General features: G+C 35.4%; 1 protein-coding gene across 3 annotated transcripts in view; it reads right to left on the bottom strand.

The window, feature by feature from the left end:
• Gria2 (glutamate ionotropic receptor AMPA type subunit 2) overlaps positions 1 to 19,691 on the bottom strand; it is a 129,056-nt gene that overhangs the window by 5,043 nt on the left and 104,322 nt on the right. For all 3 annotated transcript variants that reach the window (XM_027392921.2, XM_027392918.2, XM_027392917.2), the window contains exons 9-12: positions 18,990 to 19,100; positions 16,939 to 17,145; positions 16,091 to 16,461; positions 11,657 to 11,855 (exon numbers count right to left, since the gene is read on the bottom strand). In XM_027392921.2, the coding sequence (XP_027248722.1) occupies positions 11,657 to 11,855; positions 16,091 to 16,461; positions 16,939 to 17,145; positions 18,990 to 19,100 (888 nt within the window). The remainder of the gene's footprint in view (positions 1 to 11,656; positions 11,856 to 16,090; positions 16,462 to 16,938; positions 17,146 to 18,989; positions 19,101 to 19,691) is intronic.

Below are 19,691 nucleotides of genomic sequence, written 5' to 3'. Positions count from 1 at the left end.
TCTTTACACAGTTCTCACAATGACCTTAATCTTCATTAGGTGACTTTGAGCACTCCATTTTCTTATTCTAATATATTAATAGAAGGCATAGGATCCAAAATTAAATAATCAACTTATTTTTAACAGTCATGAGATTTCGCACATTCTTATTATTTTATGCCATGGAACTTTCACATTATAACCTAAAGTTGACAGAAGTAAGGTAATGTCAATTCATCACGAATTGGTATAAGACAGACTTAAAGACTTGCTAAGGATGCCACCCTAGGACTCCAATCAGCTTCACATATAAACATATTTCAGTTTGGTGAAAATCTAATGTCAAGGGCAATCAGAGTAAGAGTAATTTTTGTCTCTGATATTATTTACATTGTCACTCCCTTAGTAGGACAGTTATATATACAGGCTTGTTGCCATTGCTGTTCAGAGGCCTATGGAATGAGAAGTTCTAGGTGTCCTCCCCTAAAATATATCAACATTATTTTCTCAATTACAGTTTATATTAGTGAATGTTTTTTCTAGATCATGCAGGCATGTTTTCTTTACTGACAATATTCCCTTTTGAGATCACAGATTTGAAAGCATTCACTTGTCAGCCAAACTTCCTCTCTGTTATGGCATACAGTTACAGGAATGTTCTTCTGGGTACTCGGCTGGAAAGTTTCAACTTAATGATCATCACATCATCTCCTACTGATCAGGTTCCTTTAAAAATGGAAATTCACTGAATAGTTGGGATCTCTATAAAGCAAACTAATCTCTACTTGTTGGAAACTGATTGAGTTATCATTTCTCCTTTTTCCTGTCTTTTTATTAGCTTCTACTGCAATATTTCACTGTTTGATTTTTAGTTAAATTGACAGTGTTATTCAATCCACATCTTTTCTAATGTGACTTTTCACAGAAATGTGATGTTTAAACATTTGGAACAAATTATAAGCTGATTAAAAGTGTTTCAAGATAAAATTGCACAAATATTTTATCTACTTATTCATTGAATTGGTCAATTATTCCAAATTGAAGATAATATCTGAGGTGCATAATGTGTTAAATAAAATATTTTATAAATGTGGGATACCTTTGTGACAGCCCAAATGTTGGCAATGAAAATTTCCTTTTCATTCATAAAACTTTTCTATTCCCTACTAACTGAAGAGTTTTTTCCAAAATATGAATGTATTATTACCAAGGTTTAAAAGCATTAAAATTCAATAGAGAAAATAAGTATGTTGACACAGTTTTTCAACAGAACAACTTGCATGTTGGAACCCAGCCCCCATGGGGTCTCTAAGAGTCGTTTTCCAGCATAACCACAGGTACCTCCTGTTTTCCTGACCTCATCCCACTGGGATCAATATCCTGCTGTGAACCCTTTGACCTGGGGTTTTTGTAAGTTTGTATATAAGGCTGCTCCACAATAAAGGTGAGAGACATTCTCTCAGAAAAGGACCAGGAGTCTTGTGGTTCATCCAAATCTCCAGGCTTTCCCCCAGTACTCGGACTTAGTGGCCAACAGCAGCCACACTTGCAGCCGTCCTCATCATCTCCAGCCATGAAAAAATCTGTGCAACTCCAGCCACTGAGGAATTCTGTGTATCTCAAACTTCTTCATCTTGATTCTAGACCTACAAGCTCTCTTAGGTTAACTGAGTCATTTTTTGTTTGTTTTCTTCACAATTTTCTTTTTCAATTTTAATTTTTTGAGATTATAATATAATTCCATCATTTCCCCCTCTCTTTTTTTCTCTCCAAACCCACCTGTGTACACTTATCTGCTCTCTTTTAAATTCATGGCCTCTTTTATTAACACACACACATATGTATGTCTATGAGATTATAAATGTGTGGATATATAATATATATGTGCATATCCACATATATATGTATATATATACATATATACATATGTGTGTGTGTGTGTGTGTGTATACACACATAAATTTCTCAGATACTAGCTGCTTTGTCTGCATAGTGTTACTTACGTGTCCATATTTTCAGGACTGACCTGGTTTTGCATAAGTAATTGATATGCTCTTCCTAGTGGAATACTATTTCTCCAACTCTCAGCAATCTGCAGTTGCCTACAGTTCTTTGTCTATAATTGGGTGCTGATGAACTTTCCACTTTACAAATTATAATGTCTACTGGTATCATCCTTGTTCAAATTATATCTTGGCAGCTGGCCATGTTGGTGAGACTTCATGGTGGTAGATTTTGACATTTCTCAGTCTTACAGCAAACTGTCTGTTCTTCTGCCTCTTACTCTCTTCCCTTCCCACCTTTTGCAACAATCTCTAAATCTTAGGTGAACAGATTGTTTTGTAGATTTATCAGTTAGAACAGGGCACCAAACTCTGCATTTTAAAAATTAGTTATGTTATTCTGTAATGGTCTCCATTTACTGCAAAAAGAAGTTTCCTTGTCAAGGGGTGAGAACTATGCTTATCTGTGAATATAAGGACAATTATTTAGAGTGTAGTTAGGGACTGTGATAGTTTAGTAAAGTTGTGGTTGTAGGTCTTCCACTAAGACTCATGAATACACTACCTCTAGTTAGTGAAAAGTATTTTCAATACCAGGCATAATTCCTTCTGTTGATCAGGTCTGAAATTTTCCAATAGTACTAATGTGACAGTTTAAATAAAATCGATTTTCAAATTGTTTTTTTAAATGATTAGTACTAGTATAAACACACACACACTATTCTAATGGGAACAAGACTCAAAAAAATTAAGTACCTTTCCTAAGTTGGCAGTTTGTTAGTGTATAGAAGAATCAGGAATGAGACCTTTGATATCCAGGTCCTTAATAAATATAAACACATACAAAATCATAAAACAAATCAAGCATAAGATTTAGGTTGATATTGTTCTTCCACAACAAAAGGCTCTGTTAATATTCTTATAAAATTAAAGAACATCCACTTAAGTAGATGTATATTATATGTACATATCATAGATGCATGATATACATATGTGTTATATGTTACTAATCAGTTCTGGGGATCAGACCAATAGTCTTGCACATCTAGGCAAGCCAAAAATCAGTAAGGTACATTCCCAGCCCAATGAATTATATTATCTCAATCAGAATGAGGAATAGTGAATGATAATACTTAGGAGTAAAATTTTAATATTATAATTTTCTAAATTGTAATAGTAAAAACTGTAACAAATGGAATTGGTTAAAAAGACAAGTGGAGAATTTCATAAGTGTTATGCAACAATAGTTTGGATGATGAACCCAATAAATACCATACCTTTACTGATATGAATAGAACTAGGGAACTAGTTTGTAACTTAGAAGGAAATTTTCTGCAGTCTGGGAAGTGGCCTATGAGACATTGTAGTTAAGAACATTAACCAAACACAATTCATTTATACCAATATGACATTGTAAATGTATTTTTCTGTATGTGAATGCATGTGTGTGTTAAAACAATAGAAAGGTACATTCAATTATGAAAGAATGGTTTGTTGACTTTCTGCTTTAATTTAAAATCTGTGAGGTTTATTTGTGTTATAAACAACCAAACTTTAACAGCACCTGGCTGTTTTCAGGAAACTAGCACACTAGTAAATGGTTTGTACTGTATCTCCAGCCACTCTCATATAGCAAGTATCTTGATTTGTCATGCTCGTAGAAAACAGTGTACTGATTAAATATTCTGGGGCTTTCAAATCTGAGAAAAGCCTTAAGAACTTGTGATTTAAAAAAAAAGACAAACTGGACTTATTCTTGTGTGTGTGTGTATGTATGTCTGTGTGTGTGTGCACCTACATGGGTGTGCTGTAGTACATTATCATACTACATACGTGTTGATTAGATATTGACCTCAGGTATCTTCCTCTCTATCAGTCCCTGCCTTATTTTTTGAGACAGGGTCTCTCACTGAACCTGAATCTCACAGATTCCTCAAGAGTAGCTGGCCAATGGGGCTTCCAGAGCCACCCTGTCCCTTACTCCGAACATTGGGATCATAGGCACATGCCTGGATTTTTATCTTGGTGTTAGAGATCAGAATTCAATTCCTTGTGCTGGTTTGGCAAGTAGTTTCCCAACTGAGCCATCTCTACCATCCCTTAAGTATGTGCATAAAGACAGTTGGAACACAGGACAAATAGAAAAAGACAAACAGTTGTGAATTCAGACAGCATACAGAAATAGGTCACTTACTAACTGAGACTGCAGCTGCTCTATCTTTCCCACTATCATCACTCTACTACCCTCACTTACAAAGGATATCTGTATTTTCGGATAAGACTCTAAAGGCAGCAATCTGAGTCTTCCTGACAAAATGACCAATGACACACTTCATCCTTAAGCATCATCTTCAACCTAAATTATTTAGATAAATTCCACTTTCTTTTTCTGTCCTATCAAGAATGCATTTCTGGTAGAGAAAAGTATTTGAAGGTGGGGATGATAACTCACTCTTACTGGAGTCTTTGCCCAAAAAGCAAAAGGCAGTAGATGGTTGGGAACTTCAAAGCCAGACTAGGATGGACAGTAAAGATGCTGTTTCAGAAAACCAAAGTTAAACCAAATTAATCAAAAATTAATTTGGATTAAAATTATGTAAGACTATGACTACACACCTAAACTGTCAAGAAATTTCATATACCTTATATTTATTTTATCATATGATAGCCATGATAAAATACAAAATGGAAATCTTTATTGTGGTGAAAGTACTTAGTTTTGATAAGTTTAAATATTTGTACCTGCCTACAGTTTTGCTTTTATTTCATTTTATGACATTTCTTGATTTCTTCAATTTCCATTTTATTTTGAAAGTTTGTATTACTCTAAAAAAATGAGCAGCCATATTTACAAGACAATATGCTTTGGATGCACGCTTAGTAAGATTCAGAACAAAACTATACAGACATGTGAATGGTAACTTACTTCATTGTCATATCTTCCTTCAAATACTAAAATTATAGTTGAAAAGTTTCTAAATTTTAGCAACAATACTTATATTTGATTTTGATTTTATACTGATAATTATAATGATGTTACAATTCTATTTTTCCTCTGTCCAGAGCCTTCAGATATGTTTAATGTCATGGCAACTGGTGTGAAAAAGAATCTAGTATAAATAGAGAGGGATGGTTCTTTTATAGCAAGGTAATAAAATACATCAAACCCTAAATCATATCACTTACTTGTGCATTGTTTTGTGATATTCATGCTCTTTCTGAAGCATGTAAACTAGGATTTTTAATCATTTTAAAATGAGAATATTCTTGAATTATTTAAGAATTGTGTCATTTACTGAGAGATTATCCTCAGTATTTGCTGTTGTGAAAACCAATGCTTCTTATATGATGTGTATGCATATGTATGCTCTGTAAGCAAATGCTTACTGTGGTATGATAATAGAGCACTCAGCTGGTGTGGCAGGGAACATTTTCTAAATGATCCAGCTGGACAGTTGAAGAGCAATGACATTTCTGGAAACTAGCTGTGGGACAAAAATAACCTATTAATCCTAGAAAAAGCTACTAGTTTGCCCAGTACTCATAATTCAGTAATAAAATATAGCCCCATCTCAACACTTGGACCACTGAAGTCACATGACTTCAGATAGCCTACTCTCCATGTCCTCAGTCTTCTCTTCCTGTGAAATTTGAGGACCACTGCATGAGAAACATGATCCCTAAGCAGGGCATCAATGCCGAAGGGACTCAATGCCAAAGTCTCCTAAATTTTGACCTTTTCTGCAGTGTTCGGTCTGGGTCAAGATGAACAGCGGCAACAGAGCAGGCTTGTTCCAGGCTATCTATGTCCTTAAAGCCCTCAGATGAATAAAATGCTGCCTCAAATGTTCTGTGGACTGGTGAGAAATTAAAATGTCAGAGAAAGGAAGGCTGCCAACCAAGAGGAAATGACTTCACCTTGTTCTGGGTCATGTAGAGAAGGTTCAGGCATTCAGGAACTGGCAGCTGAGAAGATTGCCCTGCTGTAATCAATCTATATAAGGTGAAGGAAGAGAAATCTGTAATAGACATGACTAACCATGCCTGAATATCTCCATCATGTGCACTGCACTATTCATTGCTATGTATTCACATTCAGCATTTATCTAATGCCTATAATTTTAGAAGTTATTTACATATTTAAACATGTGTGAAGGACTTTAAAGGATCTTTTCCTATATGAGTAATATCCTATGTACATAGAAATATATATGGTTACATTTAATTTTCAAAACAACAGACACTTATTTCTGTCTTTAGAGACACTGATGGTCTTTATAACTCTAGCATAGAAATCACTGGCAGTATTAGAAAGAATAGGAACAAAGGAGGGTTTACAAACTAGTGAAAACTCTATTCTGTATGTCTAAGGATCAAGAAATTATAATGGGTCTATGCTACATGCAAGCAGCAAATGTAAAAAGTGTAATGTTACCGAAACAGTACTTACTGTTATGTAAGTAAATGAGCCTGTAATGACTAGAACAATTTCCTTTGTGATCATATTTGCATACTTTATTGGAAAAGGGCTGTTAACCAGGACCTTGCCTGTACTAGGCAAGAGCTCAGCTTCTACTTCGGTGGTGACCCCTATTGAATCCTGTTCTCCCTAAGTTTCCTGGGCTGGATTTTAATTCATTCTGTAGTCAAGTTAGACCTCAAACATGTGGCCCTTCTCTTTCCCCTTCCCAAATAGCTAAGATTAAAGGCATACTTTTCCCAAGCCCAGACAATAATTTTATGCACATATAAACAATCTATTCCATGTCATACACACAGTGACAAAACATTTTTTTCTTAAGGGTAATCTCAGTTATTGTAACTCTCTGGTAACCATGAATATTGAATTGTGAAATGAACACATTCACAGACACATATGTGTGTGTGCACATATGGGCACTCTCTCTCTCTCTCTCTCTCTCTCTCTCTCTCTCTCTCTGTCTCTCTCTCTCTTAGAGAGAGAGAGAAGCAGGAAAATTTCAAACTAACTCATTCTAGCGAGGAACAATTGCATCAATACTATGTAGCTATCATTGCATATTTATACTGTTTCTAAACTACAAACTGTGGGGTTGAGTAACAGCACTGTAGTTTAATACATTAAGATCAGAATAATTCAGCTATTTGCAAATGAGAGTAATTAGTCTTCTTACATAAGAGAGGAAGGACCTTTACTTTGACAATGATTTGTCATTTTTTTTTCTTTATGGCGCTAACAGCACTAATATATACCACTTGGTCAGAGAGTACACAGTGTTCCTCCTCCCCCAGAGGTGACAACTGGAGGAAATGGACCTATTATACTGAGAAGGACTTAGGGCACACAGAAGAAACTACCATTCCCCTTCTGAAAGTCAATCACTGTCTTCATAGACTGGTAGACTTGTAGCAGCTCACAGCAAAAGCCATTGCCTGCTCTAGAGTCTAAATAGCTGTGGGAACATATTGAACACAGATACTGTAAAAAAAAAAAAAAAATCATCTCCTAAACAAAATTACAGAACTGAGATCTGCCCTACTTTAATAAGGGGAAATTATCAAAATTGAAACTCTAAAAATAGTAGTTTATATTTGAAATCCTAATTCCCTCCTAATTATAGGTATGCCACAGTGGCAATCTAATTAAGTACGATTAGCAACTCCACAGCAGGTCACAGCAACATAAAGGAGTCCATAGAGAGAAATCTGTAGATATATGGAGGCCACTTCTAGCCCTACACCTCTCAGATTTTACAAGATTGAATTCTACTTTCACTTTCTTGCAGCAGAAACTAAATACTGATGTTAAATCTGTTTATCAGCATTGAGGAAAAACATACATTTTTAAATTAGAAAATTTAGAGCTTAAGTCACACTCCTAAATCTACTATGGACTCACCATCTTCAATAAAATAATATTAGCATAACCTAATTTAATATTAAATTATTTATCTGAACTCTGAAAGTACTCTAGGCCTTTGTTGAAATATCTTGTATTACCATAGTACGAAAGATACCAAGATAAACTAGAAATTCAATATAAGTTACTTTTACATTAAAAAAGTTTTATGAACCTGATAATTAAAAACAGATTCATTTTGAAGAAATCCAAATTGGATTTTAGAAGTAGACATTCACCTTTAAATGTTCTTAAGTCTTACTCATCTTTTAAATATCATTTAATTTGAACAGTGTTCTTATTTCTCAAATTGTTTTCCCCAAACCTGAACTCAAAGCTTGCCATCATTAAGACAGACAACTTGTCTTAGTTACTCATAGATGCTCTAGTAGAATTAATAAAATTCCAAGTTTTAAAATAACAGAAAAAGGAAAAGCAACTCAATGGAACTCCGTCATATTTAGAATGCTAGAACAATTCACCAGGTCTTTGATCAGGCAGTAAAAAAAAAAATCAGGTGGACAGAGAACAAAAGACCTGAGTACATCTTCAATCCACATCCTCTATGCCCTCTTCCTGGTAGTCTGGCCACCATGAAAATTTGGCTAGCTTCCAGCCTGCCTAGAATGTACCTCCCAAACTCTTTTTCAGTTGAAAAAGAGCATAGATTCAATGTTTGGTGAAGATTAATCTCAGGATGAGAAGCAAATATCCCCTTTGCATACTCTTTTTTTCCTAGCAATGTAAATTTTCAACTACCCTGAGCTAATAGATTGAGGAATTATGGGAAAATATCGACAGAACAAATATTTTGTATTTGAGATGTCTAAATTGACTATGTTTTGCTCAATATATTTTACAAGACACTCAGTAGATTGGAGACCCTTATTTAAAGGGGATCTATGATCAAATTCTCATACACCGAAGCTCATGAGAAAGAATGAGACACCATGTTTCTAGCTAAAAAGTTACAGTATCATGGAAAACCCACAGGAGTAGACACAGAAGGAAATCATTTCTATTATTACATCGTGTGACCCCATTATCAAATATTAATGTGAGTGGCAAGTGTGTCACCAACTCATCGTAGGCTAGCAGGCTTGATTTAATCTAACTGGAAAAGATGAGCCTTTAGGAACAATAAATTTCAAATCATAAACATGTCATGTGCTTCAATGAAAGCAGTAGTGGTGTATTTATCTAAAATTCTCTTTATTGACAGGGATACAATAAGTAGTAGCCTATAAATAGTCAACCACACAGTTTCTTTCAGTAATTAAGAAAAGCTAACTGCAATGCTATATGTACTGAGATTTAGCCAATGTTGTTTTAAGTTCCTTCCAGAGCTGCCATGAAAGACACTGTGAGGACCTGCTCACATTTCAACCACAACAGATGCAGTAACTTCATATAACCAAATGTGGATCTGATCAAGAATAGAATATAGGAACTCAGAAACAAAGCTAAAGGCCTGGCTGTATAAGATAAAACAGTAAAGAACCTCTTCTTTAGCTCCCAGAATACATTGAGTTCCCCCAAATTATGTGATCATTGGTTTAATAATGCATAGATATCAAACACAATCCATTGCCCACATGCATTCAGTAGATAGGTTCTACTATAACAAAATATACTAGTAATAGGAATTTTCTTTTTAAAGGCTTATTTGACCAGAGTTTTGGAGGTTAAAAATACAAGAATGAATAGCAATCCATCTATAGTGAGGACCTCCTCAACTGTGTCAAAACATGGTGGAAATGCCCACATGAAGAGGATACCAAGTACTTGGTAGCCCTCATTTTATAACTCTATAACAAGAGTCCCATAGCAACATTCTTAATCCTTTCCCAAAGCAGTTCCAACCTAAGTTTTCCAAATAAGTAAAACAAGCCATGCTGAGTAAGAATGACTATAACTTTAAGCCTGTAATTTTAACTATTAAGTATGCAATCTTCTGATTTAGTCTATTAAAACTAGGTTGTAGTCAAGCCAGAGAACTGCTATATCAAAAGGTTCCATGCTCATATATATGTTTAGAGTTAATGCTAAATTATAGTAAATAGCAATCTGTTTCACAGTCTTTGTATTTAGATCTGTAATAAAGCACAAGTTTCTGCTAGAACTTTTACTGCAGCATCATTGAGGTGCTAATAAAATCAGTGCTTTCCTCTTTCACACATCCAGTTTATTATGTGCAGTAGCTACAGTTCTACTCCCAAACACATTTCTTCCCATCATAACTTGGAGCCAACTGAAGATGTCAGAAACAGAGACTTCAGGCATTGCAGGATGAGAGCATAAAAATCACAATCTACTATTTTGACATTTGGCATGTTGAAGATCCTTGCTCTAATCTTGAAGCAAATTGGCCATCATTTCACTCACACACTGAGATGTATGCAAAGATATTTGTTAACTCTCAAAAAGTATAATGTCATATTTGTTGGGTTACTTTTGGCTGTGTGAAAATATGTTAATCTGAATGAGTTCTTTTACAAATATAGTAAAAACATGAAACCTTTTTCTAGCATGATAGAAACACGATATTTCTAGCATCAAACCTTGTCTTAAACCCACAGCTAAACACTGAGCTGAACTCCCGGAATCCAGTTGCGGAGAGGGAGGAATGATGAACAAAGGGGTCAAGATTAGGCTGGAGAAACCCACAGAAACAGCTGACATATTTGGAGCAGAGCCTAGACAACCCCCACCCCGCCCATGTGTGTGTCTAGGATGACAGAGTGTCCCTCTATGTGGAGTGGGCTCCCTGAACAAAGGGGACCTCAAGGAAGCCATATTGATAGCTGGGAAACCAGCATAGGACTGTTCTAGACCCCCTGAATGTGGGTGGCAGTTTGGAGGTTAATCTACGGAGCCTCTGGTAATGGATCAGTATTTATCTCTAGTATATGAATGGACTTTGGGAGCCCACTCCACATAGAGGGACACTCTGTCATCCTAGACACACACATGGGCGGGGGTGGGGTTGTCTAGGCTCTGCTCCAAATATGACAGAATTGAAGATCCCCTTGGAAGGCATCACCCTCCCAGGGAAGCAGAAAAGGGATGGGATAGGGAGTTAGCGGCGGGCGGGGGAGGAGTGGAGGGAGAGGGAACTGAGATTGACATGTAAAATAAGCTTGTTCCTAATTTAGATTTAAAAAAGGAAAAATACTAGTTAAATGAAAACAAAAAAGTCTTTTCTTATGATGGATTAAAATAAAGTTTACCCATCTAATAGACATATTGTTACATTTTGTAAATGTTACAAAGTTGAATACTTTTCCATGAAAGATTTTCACAGTAAATTCAGAATTTACAGCTGAAAATCTAATCTGCCTCTTAATTTTGAAATAACATAACTGGTCCAAGCATCATTCTCTTCATGATAAATTAAGCATGAGAGATGTAACCATACTTACACAATGTGAAAGAAATCTACATCACCCTTTTCTTAGAAAATAGTAATAACCTAAACTATATTTTGCTTCAAATTTGTTCTCAAGGAAGGTATCATTTTTTATAAAATTAAGATTACATAGCAGCATTATTTCTTCAGAGGAACTAAGAATTAAAAACAAATAGGGAAGTATAGCTACAGTTGGATATTGGCAAGGTCTGAGACAGAGACAAACCAAGAGCAGAAACAGAGACACTTAGAGACAGCTGGTTCCTATCACAAAGCACCTTCTCATGTACCATGGAAGGAAGTGGTGGTGGGGGGGCAAATTTATAGGAGATAGATTTAAAAAAAAACAAACATACAACACAGACACTAAAAATCAGAATCACTTACCCTGAAAAACTCTTTAGTGGAGCCAGAGTCTAATGTTCCATAAGCAATTTCTGTTTGCTTAGACAGATCCTCAGCACTTTCGATGGGAGACACCATCCTCTCTACAGTCAGGAAGGCAGCTAAGTTAGCCGTGTAGGAGGAGATTATGATCAGGGTAAAGAACCACCATACACCTCCAACAATGCGCCCAGAGAGGGATCTGATAACAAGTATGAAATGGATTCATAAAGTGAAATGAATGATCTAATATAAAACAAGTTAACATTCTTATGCAAACAGCCACTTATAGAATAGTTCACCTTATACCTTGCAATATGTCTTGTAGTTTGTGAAACTAGAAATTGCTAATAATTTTTGGCATGAGTACAGAACAATGAGATTGAGATCTGAGGATTCAATTCTTGGGATTCTCTCATATACCATCAAGTAGTTGATGGTCTAAAATTCTACGAGAAAACAACTTCAAGAAGTGTACAAGTCATTCATCTAATATGCATAATACTTTGTTTACTCATGACACAAACACAAACAAGGGAACCTAAGAACGGCAGCAAAGTTCATAACAAAACAAATAGTAAGTACTGTGTGCCGTAAATACAGCTTTAAATATAAAAGAAACTCCCCTTTAATGCAGCCCATTCCCACCCACAAACAAGCTCAGTTCCATTAGGTTTTTGGGTGTGCAAACATAGGTATTTGATATAGTACAGGAGGGAAATGGAAAATGAAATGATACTAAAAGTAAAATATAATTCTTAATGAGTATAAATCAGAAGCCTTCATGGTGTGGACTGTTCTGACCCTGTTCCTTTGTGTTTCCTGCTTAAGAGAAAGAAAACTCAAAGAAAACAAATTAGATGTTTAAGTTTTTGAAAGATCTAAATTCCTAATGTGAAGTATAAGAAGATAGCAGCATTGGTCTGATTATAAGTACATACGATATTTTAAATGCTTAATAGGTTTCCAATATTTCACTTTAAATATTGAAGGAGTTATATACAATTATGTAGATACCAGTAGACATCTGTTGTGTTATTTAAAAGACTTTGTGGGATTCTGCATACAATTGAGAAATTTGAGGTAGCAGCATTTCTAAAATGTTAAAACATGAAAATTGGGCAATTTATGGGCAAAATCAAGTTTATTGACAATTAGCATTTAGTAATTCACCCTTTGATACAATAGACACAGATAAAATTTTGGATGATTTTGGTAGAATAAACCACTCGCTCAATACAAAAAAAAAAAAAAAAAAAAAAAAAAAAAAAAAAAAAAAACTAGCTAACTTCAGAAACTTGAAGGTTTAGACGATTTGTTGCTGAAAAGAACTGGAGTCTAATTTTGCCTTCATGCCAAAGCCACTATAACTTGTAAAGATTTAAATTAACATAAGAAGGGAAGATTTAAATATTTCTCACATGGGATCTAAATCAAAATATTTTATAAATATTGCTACTGGAAAACCCTGATATTGGCACAGCCATCCTCCAATGTGTCCTATCTGTCCTTACAGGACACACATCCTAAACTGAGAGGACAGACTCAGAACCTGGATGCTCAAATCCCTCAACACTAAGATTGATATTTGCTAAATGCATTTGACACTGGACCAGCCTCTTACCTGATTAAGAATTGTTCTTATATTTTATTCTATCCTAGCCAGAAAATAAAAAATCTAGTTCATATTATTTTTCTTTTATTCCAGTGCTTAAAAATATTATGGACATCAAATATTTCGCTATTACTTTAACTATATTAGTTGTAAAACATAGAAATATTTTTAGATTTTATAACTCATCCATAACTGTCTTAAAAGCATCAATTAATTTTTTCTGACCATTCTGGAGAAATTTTATTAAGAAAGCTTGATTGTAATTTGTAATGTAAGTTGCCATAATCAAAAACAAAGGTTTTACTTTCTATCATATAGTTTGAAGAATGTGAATGCAGAGGCATTGTAGTTTATTCTTAATATACATCAAATAATGATGTTTCATTGGCATATGATTTACTTGGAGAGATATTGTGGAGACACTAAAACAGGCTGAAGGATAACAATAATCAGTATGGCATATTGCTTTTCTAACTTCTATGTTTCAAAAAATATCTTATAGTGAAGAAACCCCCAAACTAACTTACTTTCTTTATTCTTCTTCTTCTTTTTTTGTTTGTAATTTCAGGCAGGGTAAAGTCACTGAGTTCAGTAATTCAGTGTAGACTGTAATTCAAACATGTCCTTTCAACACTCTTAATGGAGTGCCATATGAGATTTTAGTTGGAAAAGTTTGATAGATGCATTTCCAAAATATTTAAAAGGAGTTTCTAAGGGGTCTGTTCAGTTTAAGCTCTTTTGTAAAGAGGGTAATCACTCTACTGCTCTGCTATGCAGTAGCCATCTCTGCATTCTAAAACAGAGTAGTGCAGTTCACTCTTCTTAAAACAATCATTAAATTGACTAGTGCTATGTTTTAGGTTCAGTTTTAAGTGCACGTGGAACATAAGCAGAAAGGCAAGTACATTTTAATGACATGTGTTATATCTACATATTCTGAAATAAAAAATTAATAACAAGGGCAATACTTCCAACTGAAAACCTTTGTTTCTTACAAAGAAATAAATGTTATTGAGTGTGGACTGTGGTGAGACTCAAGAAGGAAATCAAAGTACACAACAAATCATCCTATTTTGGAAGCAAGCATAATAAACAAGATAAATTGTCTGAATGCCACAGTGGACTATGGGATGTTCCAGAATAAGTGTGCCTTCAACTCCAGCCACAAAAGCAAAAGATTTTCTGGTGCTTAGCAGACACCAGATAACAAAGCAACTGTGGTGCCATGCTGTGAGTGGGAGGTGGGAAGGCTCCCAGACCTGGTCCATCTCTGGGAACACAGGACAGTATCTATTTCATTATAAACCCACACACACTTCTGCTTATCTGAAAGACAGAGATTAATATGTGCCAGCCAAGCACAACTGTCTTTTACTTAGAACTATTGCATCACAATTCAGTGGTCTTACTAAAACTAAGCCAGTAAAATAGTGTTTTGTGAACTAGAATGTCTTCTGACTCCCCAGTTTTGTTAATTTTTTTCTTCCCTATTCTTAGATACTGGTCTTCATATCTTTAATTTAAACCAGATAACTAAATATAGAGATCAGAGTTTGACCCATCTACATGTCAGAGTTTGTCTGTGTACCTGGGACCATGTACTCTTTTGTACATGTCATGAAAATATATTTAGGATATTTCTTCCTGGAAGACCTAAAAATAATCCACTGTGAATGTAGAGCTAGGAGTTTTCTTTTTTTAAAAATCTACACAGTTCATTTTTTTCTTTTTAATGGGACTTTTATAATGCACTACCATTATAACTACTGACTACTAGAGATTAAGTGTTTAATAATTTCTGCCTAGAGGGTACATTTCCCTCTTCTCAGCCAGTAGAAGATACTAGAACACTTAGAAAGCTATGCATTTTTAAGATGCTTATATTCATTTTGAAATTAATTGCTTGCAATTCAGCAAGTACTCAGAACTAACATTTTAATGAATTATCATCAAAAAGTCACTGTCTTTACTAGTAAAGATTATCCTTGGAATCAAAGGAAGATATTCCAGCTTGAATTGAACTGTCCCAGAAGACAAATAACATTATGGCTTTAAATGTTAATGATACTACACTAGCAGAAGCAGGATTTATATGTCTGAAGAGACACAAGTAGCTATTATGCACGTTGTAATATAAACAAAAGCAATTGGTGATTTGTGACAGATACACGACAATTAGGAACTTTAACTTGAGATAATCATATCCTGATGTGAATACTGGTTTGTGAATATGTACTGTGCAATATGGAACTGGCATTTGCAGAATGTCATTGGTTTTCTGTCTGCATTTCTAGATACTTGACAGTGTACGGTCAAACTTTTTATGCAGAAGCCTAACATTTAGAAAGTTTAATAATCTCTCACACCATTTTCATGAATTGATGTTAGGAAAACAAAGAGATGAAATATGTTCAAATGAAGTGTTGTCTAACAAGTTGTTGACTCTGTAGGAAAGAGCTAACATCGCCCATTTTCCCATATACAGGTCTGTGGATCAACACACAGATGACTGTAAAATGAGAATATGCAGCAAAAACACGGTACCCCTCCAAGCAGGCATGGAATGATAGGAACCTTATGCATTTTATAGCCTCTCCATGGTGTATATAATTTCACCACGGAAACACATGACCAACATTCAAGGAACGTTGTTCAAGTATTTCACAGGCTTACGCCGATGGCAAAAATTTGTCCTCTAAGCACCTTAAATTGCTTGGACAAGTGGTCGGCAGCTGGTGACATCTTTATAGTGAATTCATAAACACCATGAATATCCACTTGAGACCTAAAATGCACAAAGCTGAAGCAGGTGAGTGACCAACCTTGGCGAAATATCGCATCCTTGCTGCATAAAGGCACCCAAGGAAAACCAGAGACTATTAAAAATCCCAAATTCATTAGTTGATTCACTACTTTGTGTTTCTCTTCCATCTTCAAATTCCTCAGTGTGCCACTCGTAGGGGCTAAATCTGCTGACCAGGAATAAAACTACACTGACCCCAATGTAGGCAAACACAATGCACATCCAGATCTCATAGGCTAAAGGATCAAGAAAGGAAAACACTCCTGGTTTGGACTTCTGAGGCTTCTTGATCATGATAGAGATTCCAAGACTCATGAAGGGCTTGGAGAAGTCAATCACCTCTTCTCTCACAAGGGTGATAGTTAGTGGAGCAATTGCAATGTCGGCTTTCTGTAAAGGAAAGAGAGGAAAATAACAGGACCCAGGATTATGGTTAGAAAAGACACATGGCTAAAACTTGGAATGGAAAGGGATGGAAATTAGAGAGGAGTAGTAGTAATTATGGCTCTGGTGCTACAGAATAAGCAAGAAGACAATGTGTTTATCCACCTAGTATTATACACAAATGGTTGACCTATCTGACTTGGATAAGTCATTATACATTTCCTGGAATATAACCTGGAAGTGTTAGGATAACATGTGTGCTTGAAGATAGATGCAATGCATGCTTCAGGTAATTTTCAACTTTACTTCTTGCTTCTGCCTCAACCTTTCAAATTTTATCACAGAATTAAAACATTTTTTTCCAGAGCATCAGAGAATGCCAACAACTAAGATATAAATATTTAAAAAAATAAAAAAGAGTGGCTATTCTCTCAACAATTGTTCAAATTGAATTACTTTACCTTTAAAGTGATATATACTTACCCCATATACAAGTTCTCCAACCATACCATTCCAAATTTTGGTGTCAGCATCCCTGGCCCCATACTTGCCATCCCCAACAATAGTCAACTTGTACTTAAACCCACAATGTTTGGCAATTTCTGCAGCTAAGTCAACACAGTAGCCCTCATAACGCTCATTTCCTTCAAGCATTTCATGATTTTTCTTCATCATAACATATGGTGATTCCTATAAAGAAAGACAATATGTTCACTGATTATCATACTGTTATGTCGAACTCCTAGCTTAACAATATCTTGTTTCACATTGGCATATGTTAGATATAGATAATATGGTAGACACTGATATATATACATATAATATATATATTATATATATATATATATATATATATAGTGCTGCTTTAACCAAGCTCCTTAAATCTCTACATTATTGGTTATTAAAACGGTTTATATCTAATTATATTAGAGTAAGATACCCAAAAGCTGCTAGCATGTCGCTCATTTTATTTGTAATCCTTAAGAATCAGAGAGGGAACCAAACTCTCATATTTTTGGTTGTGAGCCTAGCCTTTAACGGCTGTGCCATCTCTCCAGCCTAACCTGGACACATGGGGAAGGGCCTAGGCCTGGCCCAGGATGATGTGATAAACTTTGGGGAGCCCCTTTTGAGGGCCTTACCCTGTCTGGGGAGTGGAGAGGGGATGACTAGGGGCAGATGGAATGTTGTGGGGGAGGGGAAGGAGAGGGAGAAGGGATTGACATCTGAAGCAAGCTTGTTCCTAATTTGAACTAATAAAATAAAAGTATCAGAAAGGGAAATTTTTGCTCAACAACTACTATATTCAATATTGGGTCTCTCTTACCCTTCTTCAAGATTAAGTGAACACCAACCCCAAAAACCTGAGTGCAGGAAAGTTCTGTGTTACATCTGCTTCAAGCACAAACTTCATATAGGAAAAAGCTGCACATACAATGTTCTATTAACTGAAAATGGTCATTGTTATGGCAAAATACTGATTCTATTCCTAAAAGTTTTGTATCTCACTTCAGCTATGGGATATAATACACTAGAATGGTTCTACAAGCATAGTTGCAGCAGCTTTCCCCCTAGAAACACATGAGAGACGAAGTACGATGAAATAAATGATTCAGCAACACTGATGTTGTCCACTTTGGAGTGTTACAGAATATAAATCTAATTAAGTTAGTGGTTCCTGTCAAAAGCATGATGAGAATTCCCACATGTCCAACTCACATTCATTAAAAGAATTCCAGGTGCTACTAGTGTTTTATCCAAATCTCTTATAGTATATCCTCGTTTTCCTCTAATGTTAAGATATCTATGTTTTCAGCTAATGTGGTTAGGGTACCTATGTTTTCATCTAATGTTGTTAGGATAATGAATCCACCAATTTATAACCTTACTGCTCAATAAAGCAGTGCACAATCATTTTATCTCAAAACCACATCTGTTAGTGAATTCTACCTTCTCCCTATCCTTTGCTTAGCACTGTGTCCTTATGATCCACATTTCCTTTCTTTCAATACAAATCCTAGATGGTCTATATCCAGGCAAGCTTTGCCTCACCCTTTCAATAACCATGCATTTGGAACTGGGCACATGGCCACCACTGTGTTCAAATGAAGGCTATAAAGGAGATCACACTTGCTTTACATTATGTATAAAGAGGGATTAATAGTAATATTAGATCACAATACCAAATGAGAGGGTGGAGATGAAGCAGCGTTGGGTGAAATTGGAAAAGAAGTGTGAGGAGCAAACAAGATTTTGCTGTTCACTTGTGTCAGGAGTGGGGTTTCACTGTCAAGCTAGATAGACATAAGCCTCCTAGAGGATGAGAACATTCTAAGTGTTCTATTTTAGCTCACGTGTAATCCTTAAATCAGGTAAGCATCCTATAGTGACACAGTGACAAGTGTACAATGAATTAAACATTGGGGAAAGCTTCTTGGTGTAGTCACTCCCCTAAAACCTAAACAGCAAGTCTCCAGGTGGATACTTTGAATAAGCAAAATTAGAGTCCAATATAGGAACATGCAATTAATTACCAATATTGTGGTGACAACCACAGTTTTATTTTCAAGCCCGGATGTGTCATTTCCAGAAGGGAGCTCAGTTAGGGTGACAACCATTTTATCCACTTCACTCCAGTAGCCAATCTGGAAAAGGTCACAGTTGATAAACATGATGAGTAGTGGCCTGTCTTCATATAACACATTTGACACTTTTGAAACCCATGTCTGCACCTAAGTACCACACACATTAAATAGACCTCTAAATAACAGCCACAACTTTACCTTCATAAATATGCATCTGATTGGAATTGAAATTCCAAAAACAAAAATAATTCTTATACTTGAGTTGAATCTTCCTATTTTGTTATTTGTTTATTTATTTTGTTTAATTGACTAAACAACTTGGTATGTATCCCTGGTTCATCTAGAACTCACTACATAGCTCAACTTGCGTTCAACTCAAAATCCCCCTGCCTCAGCTTCTGTAGTTCAGAGATTAAAGGCATGTGGCAGTACATCTGGCTCACTTTTTACATCTGTTTGGTAATTTGGGTCTTTGGGGTAATAATTTACCATGCAAATATATGCCAAACAGTGATAATTTAGTCAGACTATTTTAAGGCAAGATTTTGAATTAAACAGTTAAACTCCTGGTTACATCACTCTTTATTTCTTCTGAATGTATTGCATCTTTACCACTTGTTTCCTATCTTTTAAATAATGTCTTTTTATCAA

Source organism: Cricetulus griseus (genome assembly GCF_003668045.3).
Source record: "Cricetulus griseus strain 17A/GY chromosome 1 unlocalized genomic scaffold, alternate assembly CriGri-PICRH-1.0 chr1_0, whole genome shotgun sequence".
NCBI classification, from domain to species: Eukaryota; Metazoa; Chordata; class Mammalia; order Rodentia; family Cricetidae; genus Cricetulus; species Cricetulus griseus.
The sequence above is the reverse complement of the archived record's forward strand: the minus strand, read 5'-3'. Positions and strand labels throughout refer to the sequence as shown.